The sequence below is a fragment of the Protopterus annectens genome, chromosome 5.part0 (genome assembly GCF_019279795.1).
Source record: "Protopterus annectens isolate FY-2018-M chromosome 5.part0, PAN1.0, whole genome shotgun sequence".
Taxonomy (NCBI): Eukaryota; Metazoa; Chordata; order Ceratodontiformes; family Protopteridae; genus Protopterus; species Protopterus annectens.
The window spans coordinates 392,496,504-392,522,858 of record NC_056735.1 but is presented as its reverse complement, the minus strand read 5'-3'; the positions used below and the strand labels follow the sequence as shown (position 1 = coordinate 392,522,858).

Below are 26,355 nucleotides of genomic sequence, written 5' to 3'. Positions count from 1 at the left end.
TTCTGACCTTTAGGGTATGGTCTAGAGGGAGTAGAAAAATGGGCTCCCACGGCAGAGAGAGTCTTGCCTTCCTGCTCACACCTGGCAAGAGTATCCTTCACCTGTGGTCCAAACAGAGCCGAACCATGGAAGGGGGTATTGGTGAAGGACGCCTTAAAGGGGTCAGCAAAGTTACATAACCGCATCCAGGCATGTCTTCTCAAAGCCACGCCTGTACCTGCGGCCCTACTCGCCCCATCGGCTGCATAAGAAATGAGCCGCATGGAGGAGTTGACTATAGAGTTAAGGGTCGCCAGCTGGGAGTTAATCTTATCCTGAGACACCGCAGCTGATGGATCCTGAAGGGTATCACCCAGTTTCTTGAGAAGATCCCTTTGAAGGCGGGTGAAATGGCACAGATAATTCAGCGACCGCATGGAAAAGGTCGCTGAAGAAAACATCCACTTCCCGTACCTGTCCATTGTCCTAGATTCTTTATTAGGTGGATGGACAGGCACCGAAGGGTCAGCCAACTCCTTCTTAGTGGCTGCTGCCACCACCATGGCATCAACAGGGACACCTTTTGTTAGAAATTGTTTGTCGGATGGGGCTGTAATGAACTTAGTGGGCCTGTGGGGAGTTGGTTCCACTGTGTCCGGGGCTGTCCACGCCTTTCGAGCCACCACTTCCATGAGCGGGTCGAAAGGTGGAGAAACCCAGGAGGTGGAAGGGCGAGAACCAAATGCGTCCAGGTACACCGACTCGTCCTCGGAAGGGTTAAGGGTAGTCCAGTTCCCCCCCTGCCTAAGGATCTCTAGGATGTCTGAAAAGGAGACATCCTCAGAGGGGGACCGTGGGGACCCTTCCGAATCCTCCAAGTCGGTGTCAGACGTGACTGACTCGGGGGAGTCAACATGTTTCCTCTTACATTTTCTCTTCCGAGGGGGCTCCTCTGAATGATCAGGGGAGGCCTCGGAAGAGGACGATACGCCCAATGGGGGTGACCTGGAGCATCTGTTCTCCACACTTAGGGTCAGGAGGGTGGACACAGACTGATGCAGGCACCATGGGGGGAGGAGCCGAAGGGGCCGATCGTGGAGCCGACACAGGAGTCAGCACACTCCTCATGACCTCGAAGGTGCCCCTATCAGACAGAGAAGAGGGTCCCCGCTCCGAAGAGACGTGAACCCCTCCCGGCACAGAGAGGGACGGGTCCGAGGCCGATGCTGGGGCCGAGCTCACCTGCGCCAAGGCCCCGAGAGGGAGAACGGGGTTGGACAAGGGTCCGATGCCACTCGCCCCCTCGGAGCTGATGAGGGAGTCTCAGCACCCGGATCCCTCCAAGGATGGAACCAATGAAGAGATCGGAGCCGACGAGGGAGCCGAAAGGTGTGGTATTGGCTCCGACGTTCCTACGATTCGAGCCCCGACGAGCTCCGGCTCCGAACACAGTGGTAGAGTCGGAGGAGGAACTGCTGAAGATAAAAAGGTAGCCACAGTCTGTTGAGAAGGGCTGGTCAACATTTTGGCCAGGGCCTGCGATTTTAGGAGCCTACTGACCACCCTCTTCAAGTCATGATCGGATAGCCTGGAGGACTGAGAGGAGTGGGACCTATGGCTTCGCTCCGATTGAAGCAATGGAGACCTCGGAGCCGAACGAACAGATTCTATAGAGGGGAACCTTGAACGTTTTCGGCTTAAAGAAGGTTCCGACACTAAGGTCGGAGCTGACTGAGGTCTCAAGATGTCAGTTCCAGCCAGAGTCGATGAGGAGGCAGGAGCTCCACTTGGCGACGGCTCTGAATAGGGTGCAGACAGTTTGGTGGGCTTTAAGGATTTTCCCGATGGAGGCTTAGCCAGGGATCCTTCTGGCTTAAGTAAGCCTCTCAAAATGAGCTTGTTCCTACGCTCTGCAGGACTCTCGGGCTGAAGGCGTGGCAGACCGAGCAGGAGTCCTGCAGGTGTAGGGGACCCAAACAATAAACCCAAGAAGTATGACCGTCTGTCAGAGACATCTTCTGACAGCACGAGTCACACTTCTTGAAACCTGAAACTTTGGTATCTTTAGACATATTGGTAATGGGATACCAAAGGGAAAAAAATAACTAGTGCTTAATCAAGGCACACACACACGCACTAGATAAAACTAACACTAATTATAACTATAGAACTATAAAACACACAACTACTTTACTACTAATAAAAATATATAAATATACCAGAAAAAAGTATAAGACTAAGTAATTGTAGCTAACAAGGCCCAACACTACCCTAACAAGGGGGGGGGGGGGAGAGAAACTCTCTAACAACAAAAACGAGTTTCTGAGAGGGATAACAAGGGGTACACAATCTAATTAAACTAACAGGAAAGGATTATCTAAAAATAAGACAATATAAGATTTATACGACCTGGAGCCAGTAAAATCACAACCTCATTGCTGAAGTGGCAAACGAGATCTGGGAATCTGACGCCTAGCATTGTGGGATAGGGGGAGGCCTCGAGCCAGTAAATATCTCTCGAGCTTTAGTAATAGGCCGAGTCAGAGCCGAGGATCGGCTCCAAACCCCATCCAGCAAGAATGAAGGCGAGATAGACAACTTAACATTGTAGCATACTCTGGTAATGATCCTTCACATCAAGTATTGGTGGTTATTTGTTGTCGGCTAGTGGGTGCAAAGACAACCTTCCCCTGACTACTTCCAAAGGCAAGCAGTCGGGCCTCCCTTCAGGAGTACTGGTAGCATATCCCTGAGAAAGAATCCTTAGAATCCTGATTTTGTGAGCCATTTTTGCTGGAAGGTCGTCGTCTTCCACTGGAGTTTCCCCCTTTGCCCAGAGGGGAGCCACTACCAAGTGTGTCCTAAAAAGGCCTTTGGGATTTCCTGAACCACATTTTCCACTCCAAGTTCCTGGAGAAGGACAACTGGGAAGCAGAAAAATGTATGCCCACTACAGACAGGGTCTTTCCATCTTTTTCACACCTGGCCAAGGTCTCTCTGATTTTGGGGGCAAACAGGGACGATCCATCAACGGAAGCATCAGTGGACAAAGACTTAAATGGCTCCACAAATTCACACAAGCGCATCCAGGTGTGCCTCCTTATGGCAACTCCAGAACCTGCTGCCCTAGTCATCCCTTCGGCTGAGTGCGCAATGAGTCTCATGGATGACATGGAAACAGACTCCAGGATGGCCAGCTGGGAGTCCACTTTAGCTTGTACCTCCTCAGACACGGCTTCTGCAAGGGCATCTGACAACTCCTTGAACAGATCTCTCTAGAGTCTAGTAAAGTATGCCATGAAGTTCAAAGGCCGTTAGGTGAAGGTCGATGAACCATACACCTGCTTCCCAAACCTGTCCATTGCCCTTGACTCTGTTAGGAGGATAAATTGTGGAAGTCTCCTCAGCTAGTTCCTTCTTTGTGGCTGTTGCAACCACCATGGCATCTACTGCTAACCCCTTGGCCCAAAACTGGTGGTCCTCTGATGCGGTAAGACTTTTATCCAGTCTCCTGGGGATTGGCTCTACCGAAACGGGTGCCTTCCATGCCCACTGCGCAATCAACTTAATGAGATCATCAGTGGGTGGGGTCACCCAAAAGATAGATGAGTAAGCACCGAAAGCTTGCAGGTACACTGACTTCTCTGAGGAAGGGTCTTTGGTCTTCCAGCCACCCCTCTGCTTTAATAACTCAAGAATGTCTCCAAAGGAGATGTCTTCTGGGGGTGACTGGGGGGAACTCTCCCCTTCATCGAAGTCTGGGTTTTCCTTGACAGATTCTTCTGGGGAATCTAGGTGTTTTCTCTTACATGTCCTCTTCCAAGGCACCTCGTCAATGGGAAGCTCTGTGGAGGACTCGGAAGAGGTAGCCCCTGTGCAGGGGTATCCTGCAATTTGGTGCTTGCAGTCTGGGCATTGAGGTTGGAGGAAGCTCTGGGCGAAAGGCAGTTCTGGGGAAATGCTCCTATAGGAAAGGAACTGCTGAGAATCTGCAGAAACTAAGGCCTTCTCCATGACTTGGAAGGCAGCTCTCCCCCCTCCAAAGAGGGATGAGAGCCCAGAACCGGGAAGGACAACCTAGAACCGTTGCCCCACCCCGCTCTGACGAGACCACCACTGAAGCCAAAGCTAGGGAAGAGCCTGCATGTTCTGAGGCTCCAAGAAGCAAGGACAGCTCTGAGAAAACTAGAGCTTAACCACGCACCTCGGACCCGGCAGCTGAGGTACGACCCTGGGAGTCCTCCAGATCTGAAAGAACCAAGGAACTCAAGGCAGACACTGGAGCTGAAAGCATAGAAGCTGTCGGCACAGGGACAGCTGTAACTGGGGGGGATTGGAGCCATGGTCTCCAAGGTCTCAGGGGAGGTTAGAGGAGGAATGAGAGGTGGAGTCCTTGGATAGAAGGTTCCATCTCCGTAACTGAATGAAACCTGGGAAGAACCTGTAAGACCCCTAGCCACAAGAAGCTGATCCACTAATCTGATGACATCGACTTCTGTCAGACTCCTGGAGGAATGAACAGAAAAAGCTGACTGGGATTCGGGTCTTTCTATGAAGGGGCTTGGGAGATGCCACACAAAGTACAGTTGCGTACACTTAACCATAAATGTAGATGTTCGACTGTATCCACTGTTACAGTCATCATATTTGGGCTATCCCTGCCAGGGTAGCCCTCGTCCAGCCCGAATACCAGAGACTTAGTATTTCTGCGTCTGTTGCTGTCACTTGTGGACTGACGTCAGGTGGTCAGTAGTATAAAGTAAAGCAGCTGACGGCATTACATCAGTTTTTCTTCCCTAACCTGTCAGGAGCCCCCAAAGTAGGAGGCCATGTTCTGTTGGAAGAACCCCGCCAATGGAAATAAATACCAATATGTCCCTGGCATAGAAAGGAGAACAGCAAGGAAGAATGGTAATAAAAGGAGAAAGAGAATAAAGGGGGATGGAGGGAGGGAAACCAGGACTGCAACAGTGAGTACACTCGAACATCTATATTTATGGAAAGTGTGCACAACTGTACTATGTTCTTCATGTTTCACTGTTGAAGTCATCACATTTGGGTAGATTCCTAAAGCTGAGGAAAAGGGTGGAGGCAGTCAAGGAAACAAGGGGCTGGCTAGGATGTCCTGCAAGACTGCAGAGGCAAACCCTGCCCTGGATTTGGAGAAGAGAGGCAGGTGGTAATGCTTGGTAAAAGTGTGAACAGATGTCCAGGTGGCAGCCACCAGGATGTCCCTGGTTGGGACTCCTCTGCAGAAACCTGAAAAAGTGGAGGCTGCTCTGGTGGAGTGCATCCTGACCCCCTTGGGTGGAGGGTTTCCATGCTGTTTGTAGCAGAAATGGATGCAGTGTGCTACTCATTTCGAGATGGTTTGCTTGGAGATGGCTTTGCCTTCTGCCCCTGTAGCAAAGCTAACCAGCAATTGATCAGATTTTCTGAAGGATTTAGTTCTGTTCAGATAGAATCTGAGCTGTCTGTGCACATCTAGAGAGTGAAGAATCCTTTCCCCCTTGATCTGGGGATTAGGAAAGAAGGTGGGCAAATGAATGGATTGGTTGTGAACCACACTGGACATCACCATGGGCATAAAAGATGGGTTACTCCTGAAGGATAACCTGTCTGCATGGAAGATGATGAAGGGCTCCACAGCCATGAGTGCTTGTAGCTCAGAGACTCTTCTGGCTGAAGTGATGGCCAGAAGGAATTTTGTCTTCCAGGAGAGAAATGTTAACTCTGCAGAAGAAGCTGATTTGAAAGGGGGCAGGGTGAGCTTTTCCAAGACAAAGTTGAGGTCCCAAGCTGGTGTTAGTGCCCTTCTGGGGGGCCTCAAGTTGCTAGTCCCTCTAAGGAAAGTACAGTTGTGTATACCTACCATAAATGTAGATGTTCGAGTGTCTTCACTATTGCAGTCATAACTGTAGGGTACTCCTGCCGGCAGGCAGCCCGAGGTCGGCCAGAATATCAAAGTCTGGGTCCGGCGTCGGCTGTATCAGCTAGAACCCTGACGTCAGAGCACATGGGTAAAAAGCTGACAGCCGACGCCATCTTCTCCAGCGTTTCTTGCCCCTGATGTCAGAAGCCCCCATAAAACCAAAAGGTGTCCCAAGGGAAACACAAATACACCAGAAAGGTAGTGGAAAAGGAAACACAGTAAGCAAATAGAAACAAGAGGGGTCTGGAGGAGGAACATCGACTGCAACAGTGAAGACACTCGAACATCTACATTTATGGTAGGTATACACAACTGTACTATGTTCTTCGTGTTTCACTGTTGCAGTCATAACTGTAGGGTAGAATCCCAAAGCTGAGAATACGGGAGGAGGTTATGAAGTAGAAGGAGCAGCTAGAAGACCCTGCAAGACAGCAGAGGCAAAGCCTGCCCTAGACTTAGAGTACAAAGGGAGGTTATAGTGCTTGGAAAAAGTATGCACAGAGCTCCAAGTGGCAGCCTCCAGAATGTCCTTGGTAGGAACTCCTGTGAGAAAGGCTGCTGAAGTGGCAGCTGCTCTAGTAGAATGAGTCCTGACGGTACCTGGAATCTGTTTTCCATAAAGAGAGTAACAATATCTTATTCCATGAGCAATCCATTTGGAAATAGTTTGCTTAAAAATGGCTTTACCAAGAGAACTGGAAGCAAAAGAAATAAGCAATTGATCTGATTTTCTGAAACTTTTAGTTTTGTCCAGGTAAAAACGTAGTTGCCTGTGTACGTCCAATGAATGCAAAATCCTTTCCCCCCTATTTTGGGGTTTTGGAAAAAAGGTAGGAAGGTGAACAGTCTGATTTAGAGCCACTCTAGAAACTACCTTAGGCATAAAAGTAGGATTGGTCCTCAAGGAAACTGTCCTGATGGAAGATGAGGTATGGTTCTACGGCCATGAGGGCTTGTAACTCAGACACCCTTCTAGCAGAAGTCAAGGCCAACAAGATAGCTGTCTTCCAGGATAAGAACTTAATGTCCGCAGAGGCAGCAGGCTCAAAAGGAGGCAAAGTAAGCTTTTCCAAGACATAGTTGAGATCCCAAGGAGGGACAGGAGGAGTTCTAGGAGGTTTTAAATTCTTAGCTCCTCTCAGAAATTGTCTGACCAACTGGTGGGAAAAAATGGGAGGATCACAACTGAAATGTGCCGAAACAGCAGAAGCATGAATTTTAATGGAAGAAAATGAAAGACCTTTAATCAAAAGGTCTGAGAGATAAAGTAAAATAGATGAGATATCAAGTATTAAAGGATCAGAGCCACGATCCTGCATCCAAATACAAAATCTTTTCCATTTAGAAGCATAAGATTTCCTTGTACTAGGACGCCTAGCTTCCAAAAGAACATCCAAAACTTGTTTAGGAAGAGAAGAAGGAATCAATTGCCTTTGATGAGCCAAGCTGCCAGGCAGAGAGTCTTGATTTGAGAGTGAAATACCTGACCCTGATCCTGGGACAGTAGAGAATGGGTCAGAGGAAGACTCCAAGGAGGTTCCAAGGAAAGGTGCAGTAGAGTAGGGTACCAAAACTGACGAGGCCAATTTGGAGCTATCAAAATGATCAGTCTGGGTTTGTCTAGCTCTATCTTTAGCAATACCCGAGGCAGAAGAGGAAGAGGAGGGAAGGCATATCCCGAAAGATTCCTCCAGCTGAAGGACAGGGCATCCACTTTCCAAGCTGTCCTGTGGAAGGACCTGGTGCAAAAGAGAGGCAACTGATGGTTGAGATGGGATGCAAACAGATCTATCTGAGGACAGCCCCAAACTGCAGTTATCTTGCTGAATAAGTTGGGGTCCAACATCCATTAGTGAGGATCCAAAATGTTTCTGCTTAGGCTGTCTGCCAAGAGATTTTGTTTTCCTGGAATGAACTGTGTCTGAAGATCCAGATTCAAATTTAGGGCAGTGTCCCATAAGGTCATGGCAAGTCTGCAAAGGGGGTAAGAGTGAGAGCCCCCTTGCTTGTTTATGTACCACATGACTGTGGTATTGTCTGTTCGAATTAGCAGAGGTCCTGGCTTCAAAAGAGTCTGGAAGGCTAGAAGAGCATTTTGGACTGCTAACATTTCTTTCAAGTTGATATGCCATAGAAGGTGTTTGTTTGTCCAAGAACCCTGTTGGCATTTGTCTAGAAAATGAGCTCCCCATGCATAATCCGAGGCGTCCGTGGTTATGATCTGAGTAGGTTGAGGTAGACGAAAGGGCTTGCCTTCGTTCAAAACACACGCCCTGGACCACCAAAGGAATTCCTTCTGGAGGCAGGGAATCAGTGGAATCATTGTAGCCAGACTGTGGCAATGTTGAGACCATACACTCTTTAGGTACCACTGAAGATTCCTCATGTGAAGCCTCGCATTTGGAATCAACAGGATGCAAGAGGCCATGTAGCCCAGAGCCTGCAGGAATTTCCTTGCAGTGAGCTGAGTCAATGCTGCCAAGGTCTTGAAGATTGAAGCTAGCTGTAACTGTTTTTCTGGAGTGAGGAAGGCCTTCTGTAAACTTGTGTCCAAAAGAGCTCCCAAGAAGGTCATTCGTTGAGAAGGAATCAAATGTGACTTTTTTGTGTTCACTGAGAATCCCAGTAGTAGGAGAAGACGTTGAACAAAATGCAGGTGTTGAAGTAGAAGGTCATTGCTGTCCGCCTGAATTAGACAGTCGTCCAGATAGTGGTAAATCTGAATCCCCTGAAGTCTGCAGTAAGCTACTACTGGAGCCAGGCATTTGGTAAAAACTCTGGGCGCAGTAGATAAGCCAAAAGGCAGTACAGAGAATTGGAAGTGTCTCGAGCCTGCCTTGAATCTGAGGTACTTTCTGCATTGTTGCCTTATGGGGACGTGTAAGTAAGCCTCTTTTAAGTCCAATGTTACCATTCAAGCATCTTGTGATTGCATTGGAAGAAGTTGTTGAAGTGTAAGCATCTTGAATTTTGGAATTTCCAAAAAGGTGTTTAATATTGAGAGGTCCAGAATAGGTCTCCAGGAGTTTTGTTTTCTTGGGACCAGAAAAAGTCTTGAGTAAAACCTTTCCCACCTCTAGAGGTGGAACAGGTTCTATGGCTCTTAAGGCTAATAAAGCGTCCACTTGATTTAAGGCCTCTGTCCATTGATGTTTTGGCAGATCTGGCCAGCCGGAAGGCCTTGGCAGAGTGTGAAAGTGGAATCTGTAACCTTTCAAAATCACGTCTAACACCCATTTGTCCTGGGTAATGTGAGTCCAATTTTGGTAAAAAAGAGAAAGTTTTCCTCCGAGAGGGGCATCCAGGGAAGGAGGACCTGAAGCCCAACAGAGGGCGTCATTGAGTCTGCTTTCTTTGGGTTTGAGATCTGTCTTCTCCCCTTCTAGGTGAAGAAGCAGTCCACTGTCTAGATCTGTAAGAGGCCTGAGCCTGCGCCCGACCTCTGGAGCATCTATATCTTCCCCTTTCAGGCCTGTCAGAGGTGGGAAAAGACCAATTTTTGGAGGGCCAATTTCTGGAAAATCTAGGACGCTGTACTTGCAAGAAATCTTTTACAGTCTGCACAGACTTGGCTTTTTCTTCCATCTTTTTAATAACCTCCTCAGCCTTAGACCCAAATAAGACATCATGCTAAACAGGGGCATCTAGCAATTTTGCCTTAACTTGTTCAGGTAAATTCTGCTCACAAAGCCAAGCATGTCTCCTGATAACAGTACCAGAGGCAGCCACCCTGCAAGAAGCCTCTAAGGCATCAAAACCACAATGTAAACTATGTTTGCTAACTTGTTCAGTAGCATGCAACACATCCTGTAATTCCTTGTCCTCAGCACATGCAAGAAAGGTAGAAATCCTTTGTTTTAAAACAGATAAAAGAAACTGTTGATACTTAAACATGTGAAACTGGCAATTTAAAGCTCTAATAGAAAGGATAGCTGAAGTATAAACCTTTTTGCCCCACCTGTCCAAGGCACGAGAATCCTTTTCAGAGGGGATAGGATTCTTAGAGGAGGCGGCCTTAGCAGCCTTGGAACCCTGCTAAATAGTTTCAAGATCAGCAGAAGGGTTCTTGAATAAGAATTGATGGGAATCAGGGACCCTGTAAAATCTATCAGGCTTAGAAGGAGCAGGCGGCACGGAATCAGGATTCAAGTTCGCTTCAGAGAAGGCATCATCCACAATGTCAAGTACAGGAGGAATAGCTAAAGGCCTGTGCTGAGGGAGAAGAAGAAATTCCCTGAGTCTCTTTTTGGAAGCAGAATAATCCTGACCTTCCCAATGAAAATGCTCCCTCATCTCATGCAAGGTTTCCCCAAAAGAGAAATCTTCAGGGGGAGAGGCAGAGGGAACAGAATCCTCTGCATCCGAATCCTCATAAGGAGGAAAAGAGTAATCCTGATCAGAGGAAGAAAGAGAAGATACAGAAGCCTGATCAGAGGAATCATAAGGGATATCCTGTCTAGGCCTTTTCTCAGGAGGAGGGTGAGAGCCCCTAATCATAGTTAATAAATCCTCAGCCATCCAAAGTAATTGCTTCTGAGTCTTAGGAGCTGAATCCGAAGAAGCTTGAGCAGAAAGTCTGGGTTTAACAGGAGTCTTTGACTTAGCTTTTGTCTTTGTGGAAATAGTAATGTGTGAAGGCCTGAAGACCCCCTCAGAAGCCGGTACCTGCACAGCAGTTCCAGACCCATCTGAAGGAGCGACATCCGAAGGTCCTGCAGCAGACAAATTACTAGGCCTAGTTGGCTCACCATGTGAGTCCGTGTCGGCCATCGGTTCTGAAGTGGCGGACGACAGGGGCTGCAAAAGCACCTCACTGACGACCGCCGAACCTGAAGCTGGCTCCGGCTGCAAAGTATCCTGTTTGGACCTCGGAGGCCTGTCCTTGTCTTTGCGCTTCTTCTGTAATCCGGTAGTCGTTAAAGTATCCAACGACATTCTATAATTAAATCGCTCACCAAGTAATTCAAGGCCCAATCGTACCTACGCTTGATAGTGCGAGAATTAAACCTGGCACAGAACCGACAACAAGAAACATCTTGGTCAGGGCCTAAGGAAGGTAGACAGTAAGAGTGGAAATCTTTATGAGGTATTTGTTTTCCACACGATACACAATTATTAACTTTTTCTGACATCGGAGGAGCAAGAAAAAAGTTTCCCCAACGGGGTACTTAGCTTTGAGAAGAGAAGTAGAAAACTTCGGACCAACGACAATCACACCACGTTGTCTTAAAAATGCCAACCAACAACTAGCGAACTGCTCTGCACCGCACGGCAAGAAAGACTGAAGAAGATGGTGTCGGCTGTCAGCTTTATACCCATGCGCTCTGACGTCAGGGTTCTAGCTGATACAGCCGACGCCGGACCCAGACTTTGATATTCTGGCCGACCTCGGGCTGCCTGCCGGCAGGAGTACCCTACAGTTATGACTGCAACAGTGAAACACGAAGAACATCTGTTTGATCAGAGGGTGTGAGAAAAGGGGCTGCTCAGTGGGAAAATGAGCAGAAATAGCAGAGGCATGAATTTTTATAGATGAGAAAGAGAAACCACTGTGTAGCAGGTCAGCTAAGTAATCCAAGATGAGAGGGATGGAGGGCTGTGCCGTATTGGCTCCCTTAGCCTGGATCCAGGTGCAGAACCTTTTCCATTTATCTGCATAAGACTTTCTGGTGCTAGGACATCTGGCCTCAAGGATAACATCCAGAACCTGTTTACTGAGGATGGCAGATTTGTTTGGGTTAAGGAATAAGCCAAGTTGCCAAACTGAGTGTCTGCAATTGGGTCAGGAGGTTTGGAATCTGAGGAAGATGCCATGGAGGCAGCGGGGACAGGCTGCGTAGCAAGGGGTACCAGTGTTGTCAGGGCCAGTCTGGAGGTATAAGAATGGTCCTTGGTTTTTCCACCCTTATTTTGAGCAGTACCCTGGGGATGAGAGGTAGGGAAGGAAAGGCATAGACCGATAGACTGATGCACGGGAAGGACAGAGCATCCACTTTACAACCATGTAGTGATGCTCTCTGGTGAAGAATTTGCTGATTTGATGGTTGGTGTGGGAGGCAAAGAGGTCTACCTTTGGGATTCCCCATTTCTGAGTTATTAGGGTGAAGGTACTTCTGTTGAGTTGCCACTCATGTGGGTCCAGAAGATTTCTGCTTAATTGGTCTGCCAGAGAGTTGAGAGAGCCTGGTAGGTATTGAGCTAACAGGTGTAGTTGCATGGAAGAGGCTGTCAGCCAAAGGGTCATGGCTAGCCTGCATAGAGGGTAGGAGTGAGTCCCTCCCTGCTTGTTGATGTACATCACAGTGGTGTTGTTTGTTTTGATCAGGAGAACCCTTGGATAGAGAATGGATTTGAAAGCTATCAAGGCGTGCTGCACAGCCATCATCTCTTTTAGACTGATACGCAGAGAGATTTGCTGTGGGCTCCATTGGCCCTGTATGCACCTGCCGTCCAGGTGTGCACCCCAAGCATAGTCCGATGCGTCTGTGGTGAGGGTCTGGGTGGCGGGGGTGGGTGGGGAGAAGGGCAGTCCCTTGTTGTGGGAGCATGCTATTGCCCACCAAAGAAAATCTTTTCTGAGACAAGGAATTATAGGTAGAAGAGTTTCCAGGTCTTGAGTGTTGACACCAAAGGCTCTTTAGGTACCACTGAAGTTTCCTCATATGCAGTCTGGCATATGGAATGAGTAGTATGCAAGATGCCATGAACCACAGAGCTTGCAGGATCTTCCTTGCAGATAGCTGGGGCCTGGTGGCTAGTTGAGAAAAGTAAACTGCCAAGAAAATTTGTTTCTCTGGTGTAAAGCATGCCATCTGGGATGCTGTGTCCAGACTTGCTCCCAGGAAGATTATCCTTTGGGTGGGCACCTGTTTGGATTTCTTTTCCTTGATTGTGTACCCTACGGGGGTTAGTAGGGTCTTTACAAAGGCCAGGTGCTTGAGCAGCATTTCCCGGCTGTCTGCCTGAATAAGGCAGTCGTCTAAGTATGGGTAAACTTGAATATTTCTTTGTCTGCAAAAGGCAATGGCCAGAGCCAGAAATTTTGTGAAAACTCTAGGAGCAGTAGATAAGGCAAAGGGAAATGCAGAGAACTGAAAGTGTTGAGATCCTGCCCTGAAGCAGAGATATTTTCTGCATGATTCCGTGACAGGAATGTGGAGGTAGGCCTCTTTTAGATGTAGGGTGGCTAGCCAAGCGTCCTTGGAGAGCATGGGTAGCAGCTGCTGGAGGGTGAGCATTTTGAATTTTGGGATCATCAGGAAGGTGTTTAGAATGGATGGATAGATAGAGGATGGGGCACCAGGTGCCCTCTTTTCTGGGCACCAGAAAAACTCTGGAGTAGAAGTCTTGGCCTATCTGTTCTGCAGGAATGTGCTCTACTGCCCTAATAGAGAGCAGGGAAAGGATTTGTTTTTGAGCCTCTGCCACTGATTTGGTGGTAGATCTGGGAACCCTTTTTGGGGTGGAAGGATGTGGAATGAAAATTTGTATCTCTAAGATACAATGTTCAGAACCCATTGGTCCTTGGTAATGGTGGCCCAGGTGCTTGAGTGATTTTCCTCCCAGGAGTAAGTGAAGGTGGGCAGAGGGGGTGGGGGAGGTGGTGAGTCATTGTGAGTTCTTTCCATAAGGGGGTGGCCTAGAACTCCCTGGTTTTGAAGTGGTGGTAGTCCACTGCTTATATCTCTGCATTCCCTGGGGCTGCTGTCTGGGGGGGCTCTGTTTCCTCGGGGCCTAGGCTGGGCCGGTTTACTCGAAGCAGGAAAGGAACAGTGCTTGGAGGGACAATGCCTGCTGAACCTAGGGGGCTGGACCTGTAAGAAATCCTTAACAGTTTGCACAAATTTTGCTTTTTCTTCCATTTTTTTAAGACCTCTTCTGCCTTAGTGCCAAATAAGTTATCTTTGTACAAGGGGGCATCCAACAATTTAGATTTGACATGGTCTAGCAGGGGTTGTTCCTTAAGCCATGCATGTCTTCTAATGACAGAAACAGTGACTGCTGCCCTGCAAGAAGCTTCTAGGGCATGAAAACCACAGTGCAAAGTACATTTAGTTACTTGACTTGCAGAATGCATTAAATCTTGTAAATCTTTAGATTCTGCCTAAGCAGGAAAGGAAGAGTTTTTTTAAGGAGTTTCAAGATATGTTGCTAAAATTTCAGCATCTGGAACTGACAATTCAGTGCCCTGATAGCCAGAGTAGCTGAGGTGTATACTTTTTTATCCCATCTGTCCAGTGCTTGGGAATCTCTGTCTGAGGGGGTGGTATTCTTAGCACAGGTTGCTTTAATCCCTCTTGGCCCTTGAGAAATGACCTCAGGATCAGCTGTAGGATTTTTAAAAAGATATGTGTGTGAGTTAGGGACTCTATAATACCTGTCTGGTTTTCTGGGAGCAGGAGATAGGGCATCAGGAGTCAAGCTGGATTTGTAGAAAACATCCTCCACAACATCTAGGACTGGGGGGATGGCCAATGGTCTGTGTTGCGGAAGATCTAGGAATCCCATGAGTCTCTTTTTAGAATGAGGGTAGTCCTGACATCCCCACTGGAAATGCTCCCTTAAAGTATGCAGGGTTTCCCCAAAGGAAAAATCCTCTGGGGGAGAGGCTGAAGGAATGAAGTCCTCCACATCAGAATCCTCATAGGTGGAGAGGGGTTGCTTGTCTTCATAGTCAGATGCATTGGATTCATCTGACTCCTGTTCAGATAAAACTACAGGGGACAGATCTCTTTTCCTTTTGGAGGGGGTAGCTTGGCTTCCCCTGATCAGCATGATAAGGTCTTCCACCATTTTAAGCAATTGAGACTGAGGCAAAGTAGCAGGTGCCTGAGAGTGGGTCGTCAGTTTCTTGGGTGTGGTACGAACCCTGGGCCTTAAAAACTCAGTAGTTTATGAAAGAACAATAGTCGTGAAAGAAGACGTTGGTTTGTGGTGAGATTTGGTAGTGCAAAGGACTTCCTCGGAAGCTGGTGCCTACTCGGTGGCTCCAGACCCATCCAAGGTAGAGATGACCACAAGATCCTTAGTCAAAGAAGAGTTCTGCGGCATACTGGACTCGGAAAGGGTCTCGGTAGTGGCCTGCCAATCAATTGAAGCAGGTGTCAAGGGCTGTGAAAGCACCTCACTGAGTACTGGAGGACTGACAACTAGCTTAATGGAAGCACTGTTGGTAGGTTTGGACTTGTGCGGTCTGTCTCTGTCTTTACATTTACTTTTTAATGGAAGACCTGCTTTCAGATGGCTTACCAAAGCCATATCGGAATTTGAGGACTGTAAACGAAAATATCTGGCTACAATAAGGGCCTGACGATGGATAGTTCTGGCATTGAACAAAGCACAGAAGCGACAACGGGGGACGTTGTGGTCTGGACCTAAACAAGTGATGCAGTAAGAGTGGAAGTCTCGGTGTGATATTTGCTTTCCACAGGCGAGACAATTAACTTTTTCTGACATCAGTTAGTGCAAGAAAAAAGGATCCCCAACGGGGTACTTAGCTTTAGAAAACTTCAGCTTTAATTCGGTAGACGAAAACTCAGATAGCGGCCAACCAGCACTTGTGCAAACTGCTTCTGCTTCGGGCTCCACAGCAAGAAAGAATGATGTAATGGCACCAGCTGCCTTACTTTATACTACTGATGACCTGACATCAGTCCTCAAGTGACAGCAACAACGCAGAAACACTAAGTCTCTGGTATTTGGGCCAGCCGAGGGCTAACCTGGCAGGGATAACCCAAATGTGACGACTGCAACAGTGAAGCACGAAGAACATCAGGATCCACTGAGGGGGAAGTACCTAGTCTTGGGTGAGAAAGATAGTTCTGGTGTTGAGGATACTGATGGCACCATGGAAGGGGCTGGCACCGAGGGAGGGGCTGGCACCTGGATGGTGTCAGCACCGAAGCCTTCAGTGTGGTGGTGGTCATCACAGTCAGTGCTGAAGTCAGCACTGTAGCCTTATCAGTACTTAGCTTCAGTCCCGCTCAGTGGGAGGGAACCAAAGATTTAGGTCTCTTCGATGCCGGAGACGAAGGGGATGCTGGCACCGAGAGACTCCTCTTCTTCTCACAATCAACTTTCAAGGAAGAGGAGAAAGACGATGAAGAAACATCGGACTTAGATTTCCCTGGCAAAATGAACAAAGCTTCATCAAAGGAAGTTTTAATTAGTCCTTTAAAAATTTGTTTATTTTTTCTTTCTATGAGTGCCTGGTGACCAAAAGCTTGAAAAATAGCACAATCTTCTTGGAAGTGCACGGAGCCCAAGTAATAGACACACGGCATATGCCCATCAGAATTGGGCATTTTTCTCCCACAACCACGGCACTGTTTGAAACCTGTAGTGCCTTTACCTTTATCTGCCATACCAACGATGGAAGGCCAGAACTACCAGGAGGTAGAGAGGAGAGAGGACAGGAGCTACCAGTGATGGTAGAAAAGTTATCACAAGGTATGAAAGCATCGCAGGAGACTCACTCACAGAAAGAAAACTTTTTTTTTTAATCAGGAAAAAACTACCAGCAATGGTAGTAAAGAACACAGAAGTGTAAAAAGGAGAGGGATGATAGAAGAAAAACAGAAAGCAGGAAAAATATTAACCAGGTAGGGTAAAAAGACTTAAGAAAGACTTAGGAAAGATTTTCAGGAGGTTTTACGAAAATTTAAGAAAAAAAGACAATTTCACTTAGCTCAAGAAAGGATTTCGGCTAACGTTTCTGATTCAGAAGAGTGGCAAATGAAATCTGAGGTACTCTAGAGAGAGGAGCATTCTGGGTAGGGACTTCGCTCGACAGATTTTTGGCTCTCGCAATCTGTTATAAGAGCCAAGCCGGTTCCGAGAATCGGAACCGAGTCCCATATGTGATGGACAAATGAAGATTGACAACATCAGATTTAATTTTTTCTGCTGTACAGGTTAGGCTAGCTCTTTTACTGATATATGAGGTAGAAAAATCACTTTGAAAGAAAGAGAGGAATGAATAGCAACATCAGAAAACCAGCAGTAAATTCTGAACAGTTACAATCCCATACCTGCTCTGATGTGATTTAGTGAGGCCAACATTCGTAACATGAAGGAAGCTGGGACAGTGATGGTGTTTCGTGTCTCCTCTAACATTAATTCATTTCGATTTATAACCTGCAGAAAATGATAATCTGTCATAAATGCAGCTTATCTAAGCACCAGACAAATAGTTGCTACAAATAGCACATTTATTTATGACTGTCTCTGAAACAAGACCACAAGACTCAAATCTTTCACATCCCATCTAAAATCGCATCTATTAATCTCATAGCTCTGCCTTTGCTCCTCATGAGGGTAGTACTCATATATTATACCCGAAATGCTAAACTGGATATTTCTCTTATACCCTTCTCCACCCCATATCCAGTACAACAAACATAAATAGGATGCTGAAAATTTCTTCCACGTGCCTCCATCCTCATCTACTTTAAAGCTCTTACCTTAATGTCTCCCATATTCATCCACCTCACATTCTTCTAATCCTATCTATATCCACATTCTCCTCATCTTTTCTCTACACAACCCTTAATATTTCCTTTCTCTTCCCATTTCCATGCAAGCTTTCACTACTCCTAAATTTCTCCTCTACATGTTTTACACTGTTCACCTGAATTTTCTAAGCCATTTCAGCTCTACTTTCCATAGAATGCACACTGTTTTATACACTGCATGAAATTAATTTTATTTCTTCTCTAAGTACTCCTACTATCACACAACTTATTAAGAATTCATATTTCGAAAGAACAATGTAGACTACAAAATTTTCACCTATCATGCCAATTTAGCACCTAATGTTTGCTGTTTTGTAGCTTGTTAACAAATGCATTCCTTTTCTGGACCACTGCATGCATATACACTCTGCACCATCCCTTATATAAAAATGATGATCTCTTCCACTCTTCCTATGAGATAAATGTGTTTACTACTTATTAGGTTTAAGTAATTAATTATTATTAAGTTCAAATATGTATTATTAATTATCTTATTTAAAAAATAAGAGTCAATTTGAGTAAAAAATGATGTCATTATAAATGTATTTTTGCCTCTCCCTGTAACTGAAAATTAAAGACTCGTACTTTTCTTTTTTCTTCTGTATTACTATAATTTGAAAATTATAGTTTCTTCATGATTGGACCCTTTCACCTCAGGAGTCTGCTGAAAATGGTTTTTGAACCCAGTTGGATTTTCCTAGTAGATAAAATAATTTTCCCAAGCCTCAAGCTCTGGTCAGATCCAGTCTTCACTAATCAGGGATGATCTGGGAGACCATGGATGAAGAGCTATAGCTATGGGGACTAGGTCCCTGTCAATTCTCCCAAGAAGGTCTCCTGCTCCAAAACTCAGTGATTGGATTGATGATAATGCAATACAGCACTGGGGTGGGGTGACTGCACTGCTGACTAAGTCATCCTTTAGATGAGACTTTAAACTGAGGATACAGCTCCTTCAGCTGGTGGGAACTCAGGTGGAAATAAAAGATCCCACTGCACTTACTGAAAAGAGTAAGAGTCCTTTATTTATATACAAAAATAATTCTTATTTACAAAATATTTACATATGTACAAATATATGACCATCTGTTTACACACATTCATAATTTCCTTAACATTCATGCTAAATTTCATCCTTATTAGACCCCCACTCCTTTTTCCTTAACCACCATCTGATTTTACTTAATATTGTTGCTAAATTCCATTCACCATTAAACATAGTTTCATTTATTCTTTCATTCCATATAACCAATGTAACATAAAATAACTTTTATCGATTCTTTTAAGCATATTATTTACTTCTGTTCTTATAATATCCATATTTAATCATATCCATGTTTACATTATCCACTTTTTATATCTCCAAAAAGTCTTCTTTACATAGTTTCCCCATAACTTTTTTTACTCTTTTATATTTCAAAAACATATGTTCCGTTGTTTCTTCTTGACAATGAAAACATAATGTATCACTTTTCTCTTTTTATGGCATATTTCCTTTTTACTGTTAACTTATCTATTACCAGTCTATTTTCTGGTTACATCATTTGCTACTTATTTTTATAGCTTTATTTTTTCATCTGTTAGATTTCCCCATGGTTTTACATAGCAACGCTTTATCATTACATTCCTGTACCATACTTTTCTTTTTCTATATCATCAATTTTTATTTTCCACAAAAATATTTTTTCCTGGTAACATTTTATTTCGTTTATAAACTCAAACTCTTTTACCATAACCCAAAATTCATCATACTTATATTTATATAGTTTTACTACTAATCTCTCATTTTTTCATGTATCCATTTTAACACTTTGTACAAACTGAATGAAGCAGCGTATATCACTGGGTTAATTAACCCTAAACTTCCTTCGTCTTCTTTTACAAATAAAGCTCCTCTTTTTACTGGGTTTAATCTAGAACCCCATACACATGAAAAAATATCTGCAATAATTTATTTTCAAATACTGTTGGCAACATAAATACATTTGCTAAGTATGCTATTTTTCACAATCATTGTCAGGTAAGCATTATATGGCTCATTCAAACCTTCCTCTTAAACCTTGTTCCTTTTCTGCATATATTGTTCCCACAATTTCCATTTTTCCTATGTAGTTTGCTCATTCCCTTTTCTAAAGATCCCAGTTCCAGCTGTTTCACCCCTGTTACTATAATCACCACTTCTGGTAAAGTTGGTGTAGACTTTGATTTCCATTTTCTAGTAATTGCTTTTTGGCAGCCACCATAATTAAACTCAGAAAGGCTTTACTATATGTAGGCAATTCCGATTCTGTATTATCTCCCCAGTCATTCCAAACCACTCACCCAGTATCTCCGACAGAGTGGTCTGCAGGGAATCCCTAAAGTCTGCCAACTCATTACACTCCCAAAAAATATGTTCCCAGCCACCCTTTTCTTGCCTGTCACACCTCCAACATTTGCTATCCACCTGAGGAAAAATTCTTTGGAGTCTACTTGGGGTATAAAAATACCTATGTAAACACTTCCAGGCAAAGATCCTGAATCTTCTAGACTTTGTTGCATATTTAGGAGATATACATATATCCACCCCCCCCCATTGTCTCTTTGTGAATTGTTTATCCAATCTCTCTTCCCAATCCTTTCTAAGCTCCTCTGATTGATTCTTATAATTATCAGGCAATATTTTATATACTCTACTAATTCTTCTCTTTTAATGGCAGCTTCTGTTCTACATTCTATTAAAAACTCCACCAGTGCTGATCTTTCATTTAGAACCCCCTCCCCTATTTCTTTCTCTTTGCTTATACTCTGATATCAATTCTTGATATGGAAGGCACTCTCTAACCTACAATCCAAATAAATTCATGGCCTCTTCCCATTCTATCACCTTTCCCTTTCTAGTTATTAGCTCCCAATACCTTGGTTCCTTTGCCAGTTTTCTCCAATAAATTCTAGCCCACTCTTGCCTATTACCTGTATCCCTAACCACAGTCATCCCCATCGGCAGTATTTCTTTTCTCCATTACCTTGCTGGTTTAGTTCTTAGAATACTTCCTGCTATTTTATGAATATAATACTCTGTATGATTTTTGTTGTTCTCCTTAAGATTCTGCATCCAAAATTCCAATCTCTCCTTATTTCTTGAGGTTCCCACCATATCATCATCATCCCTTTCCACTTTGAATTATAGTTTTCTGTCTGTACTATGTATAAGAGCCTTAACTGTGTCGCTCTAGAGTACTCCCTCAAATTGGGTAAGCCTAGACCGCCTTGTTCTACTGGAAGAATCAGCTTATCTCACTTGACCCTTGCTGTCTTCCCTTCCCAGATAAAATTCTTCAACTCTTTTTAATTGCTATCCACAGCTTCTCCTCTGGTTGATAAAAAATGCCTGACCTGTGTATAAGACTAAAGGGACTAAAAACATTTTAATAGCTTGTATCTTAGTATCTAGATCCATATAACAAACCTTCCAGTTTCTCAATTTTTGTATTATCTTCTGTTTAGTCTCTTTCCACATATCCTTAGCTGCCACAAAAGAGTAATTTCTAATCGATACTCCTAAATACTTAATTTTTTCATGTCCCCATAAATATGGATATTGTTGAACCAATTCATGTGTGGGTACATAATTTACCACTAATGCTTTTGTTTTAGCTTCATTAATTTTGTATCCCGAGAAGATCTGAAACTGTCTTACAATGTTCCACAACACTGTAATCTCCCTTTCTGGTTTTGTCATGTATAAAATGATATCTGCAAATAGAGCCAGCTTTTCCTGACTACCATAACAATTATATCCTTGAATTTGCGAGTCCCTTATTTTCTTTGCCAGTGGATCTAAATATAATGCAAACAACAAAGGGGAAAGCAGACAACCCTGACTGGTTACTCTACTCATGAAAAAGTTGTCAAACAGGACACCACCCACTTTAATTTTCACCTCTGATCCCTCATATATACTCCTAATCAGCCTTATAACTATATCAGGGAAAGCAAATGTTTCCATTGCCCTGCTCATGAAGTTCCAGTCTACTCTGTCAAATGCTTTCTCTGCATCAAGACCCACCGATAACAGTGGCATTTCCTTACATTCTGATTCCCTCTGGATCATCAGTGTTCTGTTAATATTGTCAAATGTTTGCCTCCCCTCCACAAAACCACACTGATACATCTTTATCAATTTTGGTACCACTTTTGCCATTCTTTCAGCCATTATAGACATAAACACTTTATAATCATGGTTTTCTATTGAAATGGGCCTGTATGAAGCTGGATCCGATAGATCGTTACCCTTTTTAGGTATTACCATTACCACTGCCTTCTTCCAGGATGCTTGTACTTCTCCTCTTAGAATACTGTTAAAGAAAACCTTCTAGATCTTTATCAGTTTTTCCCTCCCAGCTTCCAAACTTCAACAGGAATACCATCTATTCTTGGGGACTTTCCTGTACATTGGTTCTGCATAGCCATTTTTATCTCATCTCTTCTTATCCTGTTAGTAACTGAGCCTCATCTACCTCTAACCTTGGCATATTTAATTCTTCCATAAACATTTCCATTTGTACCTTTTCTTGATTTCCATACTTCTCTACTTTATACAAACTTGCATAAAATTTCTGAAATATTTCTAATACTTCTACAGGATCTATTGTTATCTTACTTGTTATGGGCTCCCTAAGCTTGATGACAGCCTTTTCTACTTTCTGTTGCCTGAGTCATTGTGCTAACGTTTTTGTGCTCTAGAATTATTATCAAAAAACAGTTGCTTGACAGCAATCTTTCTAAACTCGGGCATATTATTGATGTAATCCCTTATTTTCTGTTTAGATTTCTGCTGTTGCTCCTTTTCTTATTCTGAGAGATTCACCCTATTTTGCAATACTTTAACATTTGTCAGTCCCACTAAATAATTCTTGATATTTCTTAACCATAACTCCCTTTCCTTTATTTTCACCCTAGTTTTAAACTCCACTTTAATTTTATCCCACTGACTAGCTATATTTTCAGAAGAAATTTCTCTTTTCTAGTAGCTCCTGAATTAATTCCAAAACCCATTCCTTAAATTTCTCTCTTTTCGGTTGATAGGTGGGAAAGCACCAGTGTCTCATTTTTATTTCATTATCTTGCATTTTTATTTTAGTTACTGTTGGCTCATGACCTGAAACAGTTATTGGATGCGTATCAAGACCTTCAATTAACTGCACGTTCCTGTGAGATATAAATTCGATCTAGCCTAGCCCAGTTTTTGTATCTTGGAGAATAATATGTAAATCTACTCTGAACTACTGTTGAAGTCACATCTTCCATGCCAAACATTTCATAAATTTCTTCAAAAATCTACACTCCTTTGTTATATTTTCCCTTCTAGGTCCCCCAGACACATGTTCACTGTTGCAAACCAAATTCCAGTCTCTACCTCTAAGTAATATTCCTTGTTGAAAGCTGATTATTTCTCCCAGAATTTTCTTAAACTCCATTACAGCAGTTTTAGGTGGAATGTAAATGCATGGCACTGTAATCCTCCCTTGCCAGTAGCCTCTTAGTACTATATATATCTTCCATTACTATCTTTTTTTTCCCTCTTCTATCACTACTGGAGCTCCTCTTGCAATTAACATAAGTACTCCTCTTTTCCTCTGCCCATGATATACTATAGCAATAACCCACGCCTGGGTGTGGGTAATGGGGGATGTACCCACGGATAGCGTGGTTTGGTCCCGAGGGCAAAGCCGGAGGGACCAAACAAAGACAACCGTGGGTAAATCCCGCATTACCCACACCCAGAAGTGGGTTATTATATATATGACATTATTTAAGAAAAGAAACAATTACTTTTCTTAAATAATGGCATTGTATAATGCCTCTTTGCTGCCCTTCCGCAGCTGTCTGGCATCTGCGGCAGTTCTGATGTACTGCGCATGCCTGCGCAGTACATCAGAGCTGTGGCCAAAAGCAACGGTGAAAGCAAGACCTCCGTTGCTTTTTTACTGTTTCGCTATGTTAAATGGGTTTAACATAGCGAGACAGCTTTAAAATAAGCAACGGAGATCTCCGTTGCTTATTTTAAAGCTGACTCGCTATGTTAAACCCATTTAACATAGCGAGACAGGTTTAAAAAAAAGCAATGGAGAAAGCAAGATCTCTGTTGCTTTTTACACACTGTGTCGCTATGTTAAAGGAGTTTAACATAGCGAGACAGCTTTAAAAAATGCAATGGACATCTCCGTTGCTTTTTTTAAACCTGTGTCGCTATGTTAAACTCTTTTAACATAGCGAGACAGTGTTTTAAAAAAAGACTTATACTAATGGAAAAAGTCCGGGTGACCAGACCTTTTTCCATTAGTATAAGTCGATTTACAACGTGCACACTGGCCAATCAGCGTGCACGTTTTGGAATATTAATGGAGGGTCATGGTATAATGCTGAATAACCATCCTGAAAACCTTTATCAAATTCCCTTGTTCAGTTTTGTCCAGGTGTGTCTCCTATAGCATAACTATTTGGAGTCTACATTTTTTAATATAGTTCACTACCCTTTTTTATATTTATCTGTAAGACCATTCAGACTGAAAGATATTGCAGAAAGCATCATTTTCTTATATAGTTATTATTATCACCTTTTATGTATAACTGCCTTTTTGTTAAATGTCTAGTTACGTTTATGTTACATGCATACACTGTTCGGCAGGTTGGTCTTTTATACAGTTGTTTCTTGTCACATCCATTTGAGCCTATGCCACATCTTACATAACTTTTTGTTTTTTGAAAGCCCTCAAACAGAACAACCAACCCCCCCTAAAACCTATTAACTTAATAATAACACACAAAACTATGTACATCTTCAAATACTGAAGTTTTTGCTTCCTAATAAGAACAAAAGTTCTAAGTTGATAGCCACACAGACAGGCTAGACTTAATCAAAAAGAAAGGTTAGTCATGTTAAGACACATGGTACACCCTGTGCTATTAGTAAGTGCTATTTGGTTTTATAGCTCTCCCAGTGGAGAAAACACATGAAGGCTTTCAGTAAACACTTTCTCCAAGCCATTTCTCTTTATCAAATTGCCTTACAGTGACATGCAAACCAGACTCAAAACTGCTAAGCGTACCTTGTTTACCAGAAAAAAAAAAGCCTTATAATATTCAATATTCTTTTTCATTTACAGGCTTTGTAACAAACTTGTTACTGGATAATAACTAGGGTCTAAACCCAGTCATTTTGTTATGCAAGCATGGGAAAAAGCACACCGATTTTTCTTTTGTCATACTCTCTTAACCAGATCTTTCCTCTCTCAACCCTCCTCTCTCTCTCCCATCCATTGCAGTGCCTACATTTCTTAAAACTGAAGAAAAAGAGAAAAGAATGGAGAAAAAAAAAAAAAAAAACACCTTTTTATGTTACTATCCCCATTGCATTAAAAAAAAAACTGAGAAAACTTTACTTCAAGTCTAATTGGTTTAGTCTTTAAAGCTCTCTCAGCTGGGAAAAAAACCCTAATTGCGTTCAGAGAACATTATGTTCTAGCCAATTTCTCTTATTTGTTTTTCTTTTCCCTCAGCCAATCTCCTTCCACCAGAAGGAGACCACCATCTCCAGTTTTCTCTTTATCAGACTGGCTCCATGGAGACAAGAGAACCAGACAGCCAGTTTCTCTTTATCAGACTGTTTCCATGGAAACATGAAGACCAATTACAGAATTGCTACATGCATTAGCTACAAAAACCTCATAATATTCAATATTCTTTTTTATTTAATTGCTCTCTCTTAAAACTAATCAATATAAGGTCCTCAATCCAGTCATTTTCCCATGCAAGAATGAGAAAAGGCACATTTTAATTTTGTCATGCCTTTTTACCAGGCAATTTTTTCATTGCATTGCCTATATTTCTCAAAACTGTACAAGAAGAAAGAGAGAAGAGGAGAGACAGAAACAGCAGCACCTGTTTACAATCCCCATTACACTTAAAAATAGCATGCAAAGAAAACCATACACCACAAATATAGTCGTCTTCTTCTTTTGGCTGCTCCCGTTAGGGGTTGCCACAGCAGATCAACTGTTTCCATTTCTTCCTGTCCTCTGCATCTTGCTCTGTCACACCAACCACCTGCATGTCCCCTCTCACCACATCCATAAACCTTATCTTAGGCCCTACTCTTTTCCTGTTACCTGGCAGCTTCATCCTTAGCATCTTTTTCCCAATATACTCTGCATCCCTCCTCAGCACGTCCAAACCAATGTAATCTTGCCTCTCTGGCTTTGTCTCCAAGCCTTCCAACCTGGGCTGACTCTCAAATATACTTATTCCTAATCCTGTCCATCCTCGTCACACCCACTGCAAATCTTAACATCTTCAACTCTGCCATGTCAAGCTCTGACTCCTGCCTTTTTGTCAATGACACCGTTTCCAACCTATTTAACATAGCTGTTCTCACTACCCTCTTCTAGACCTTCCCTTTCACTCTTACTGGTATTTGTCTGTCGCAAATCACTCCTGACACTCTTCTCCACCCACTCCATCTTGCCTGTACTCTCTTCTTCACCTCTCTTCCACACTCACCATTACTCTGAACTTTTGATCCCAAGTATTTAAACTCATCCAACTTCACCACCTCTACTCCCTGCATCCTCACCATTCCTCTATCCTCCCTCTCATTCACACACATGCATTCTGTCTTAGTCCTCCTGACCTTCATTCCTCTTCACTCTAGAGTATATCTCCACCTCTCCAGTGCCTCCTCCACCCATTTCCCTATTCTCACTACAGATCACAATGTCATCTGCAAACATCATAGTCCATGGGGACACCTGTCTGATCTCGTCTGTCAACCTGTCCATCACCATTGCAAATAAGAAAGGGCTCAGAGCTGATCCTTGATGTAATCCCACCTCCAACTTAAACGCATCCATCACTCCCACCGCAGACCTCACCGCTGTCACACTACACTTG

General features: G+C 43.7%; 1 protein-coding gene across 3 annotated transcripts in view; it reads right to left on the bottom strand.

Moving 5' to 3' along the window:
* Window positions 1-26,355, bottom strand: part of DCAF6 (DDB1 and CUL4 associated factor 6) — a 2,031,218-nt gene that overhangs the window by 58,362 nt on the left and 1,946,501 nt on the right. For all 3 annotated transcript variants that reach the window (XM_044072358.1, XM_044072359.1, XM_044072360.1), the window contains one exon: window positions 16,942-17,047. In XM_044072358.1, coding sequence (XP_043928293.1) covers window positions 16,942-17,047 — 106 coding nt within the window. The remainder of the gene's footprint in view (window positions 1-16,941; window positions 17,048-26,355) is intronic.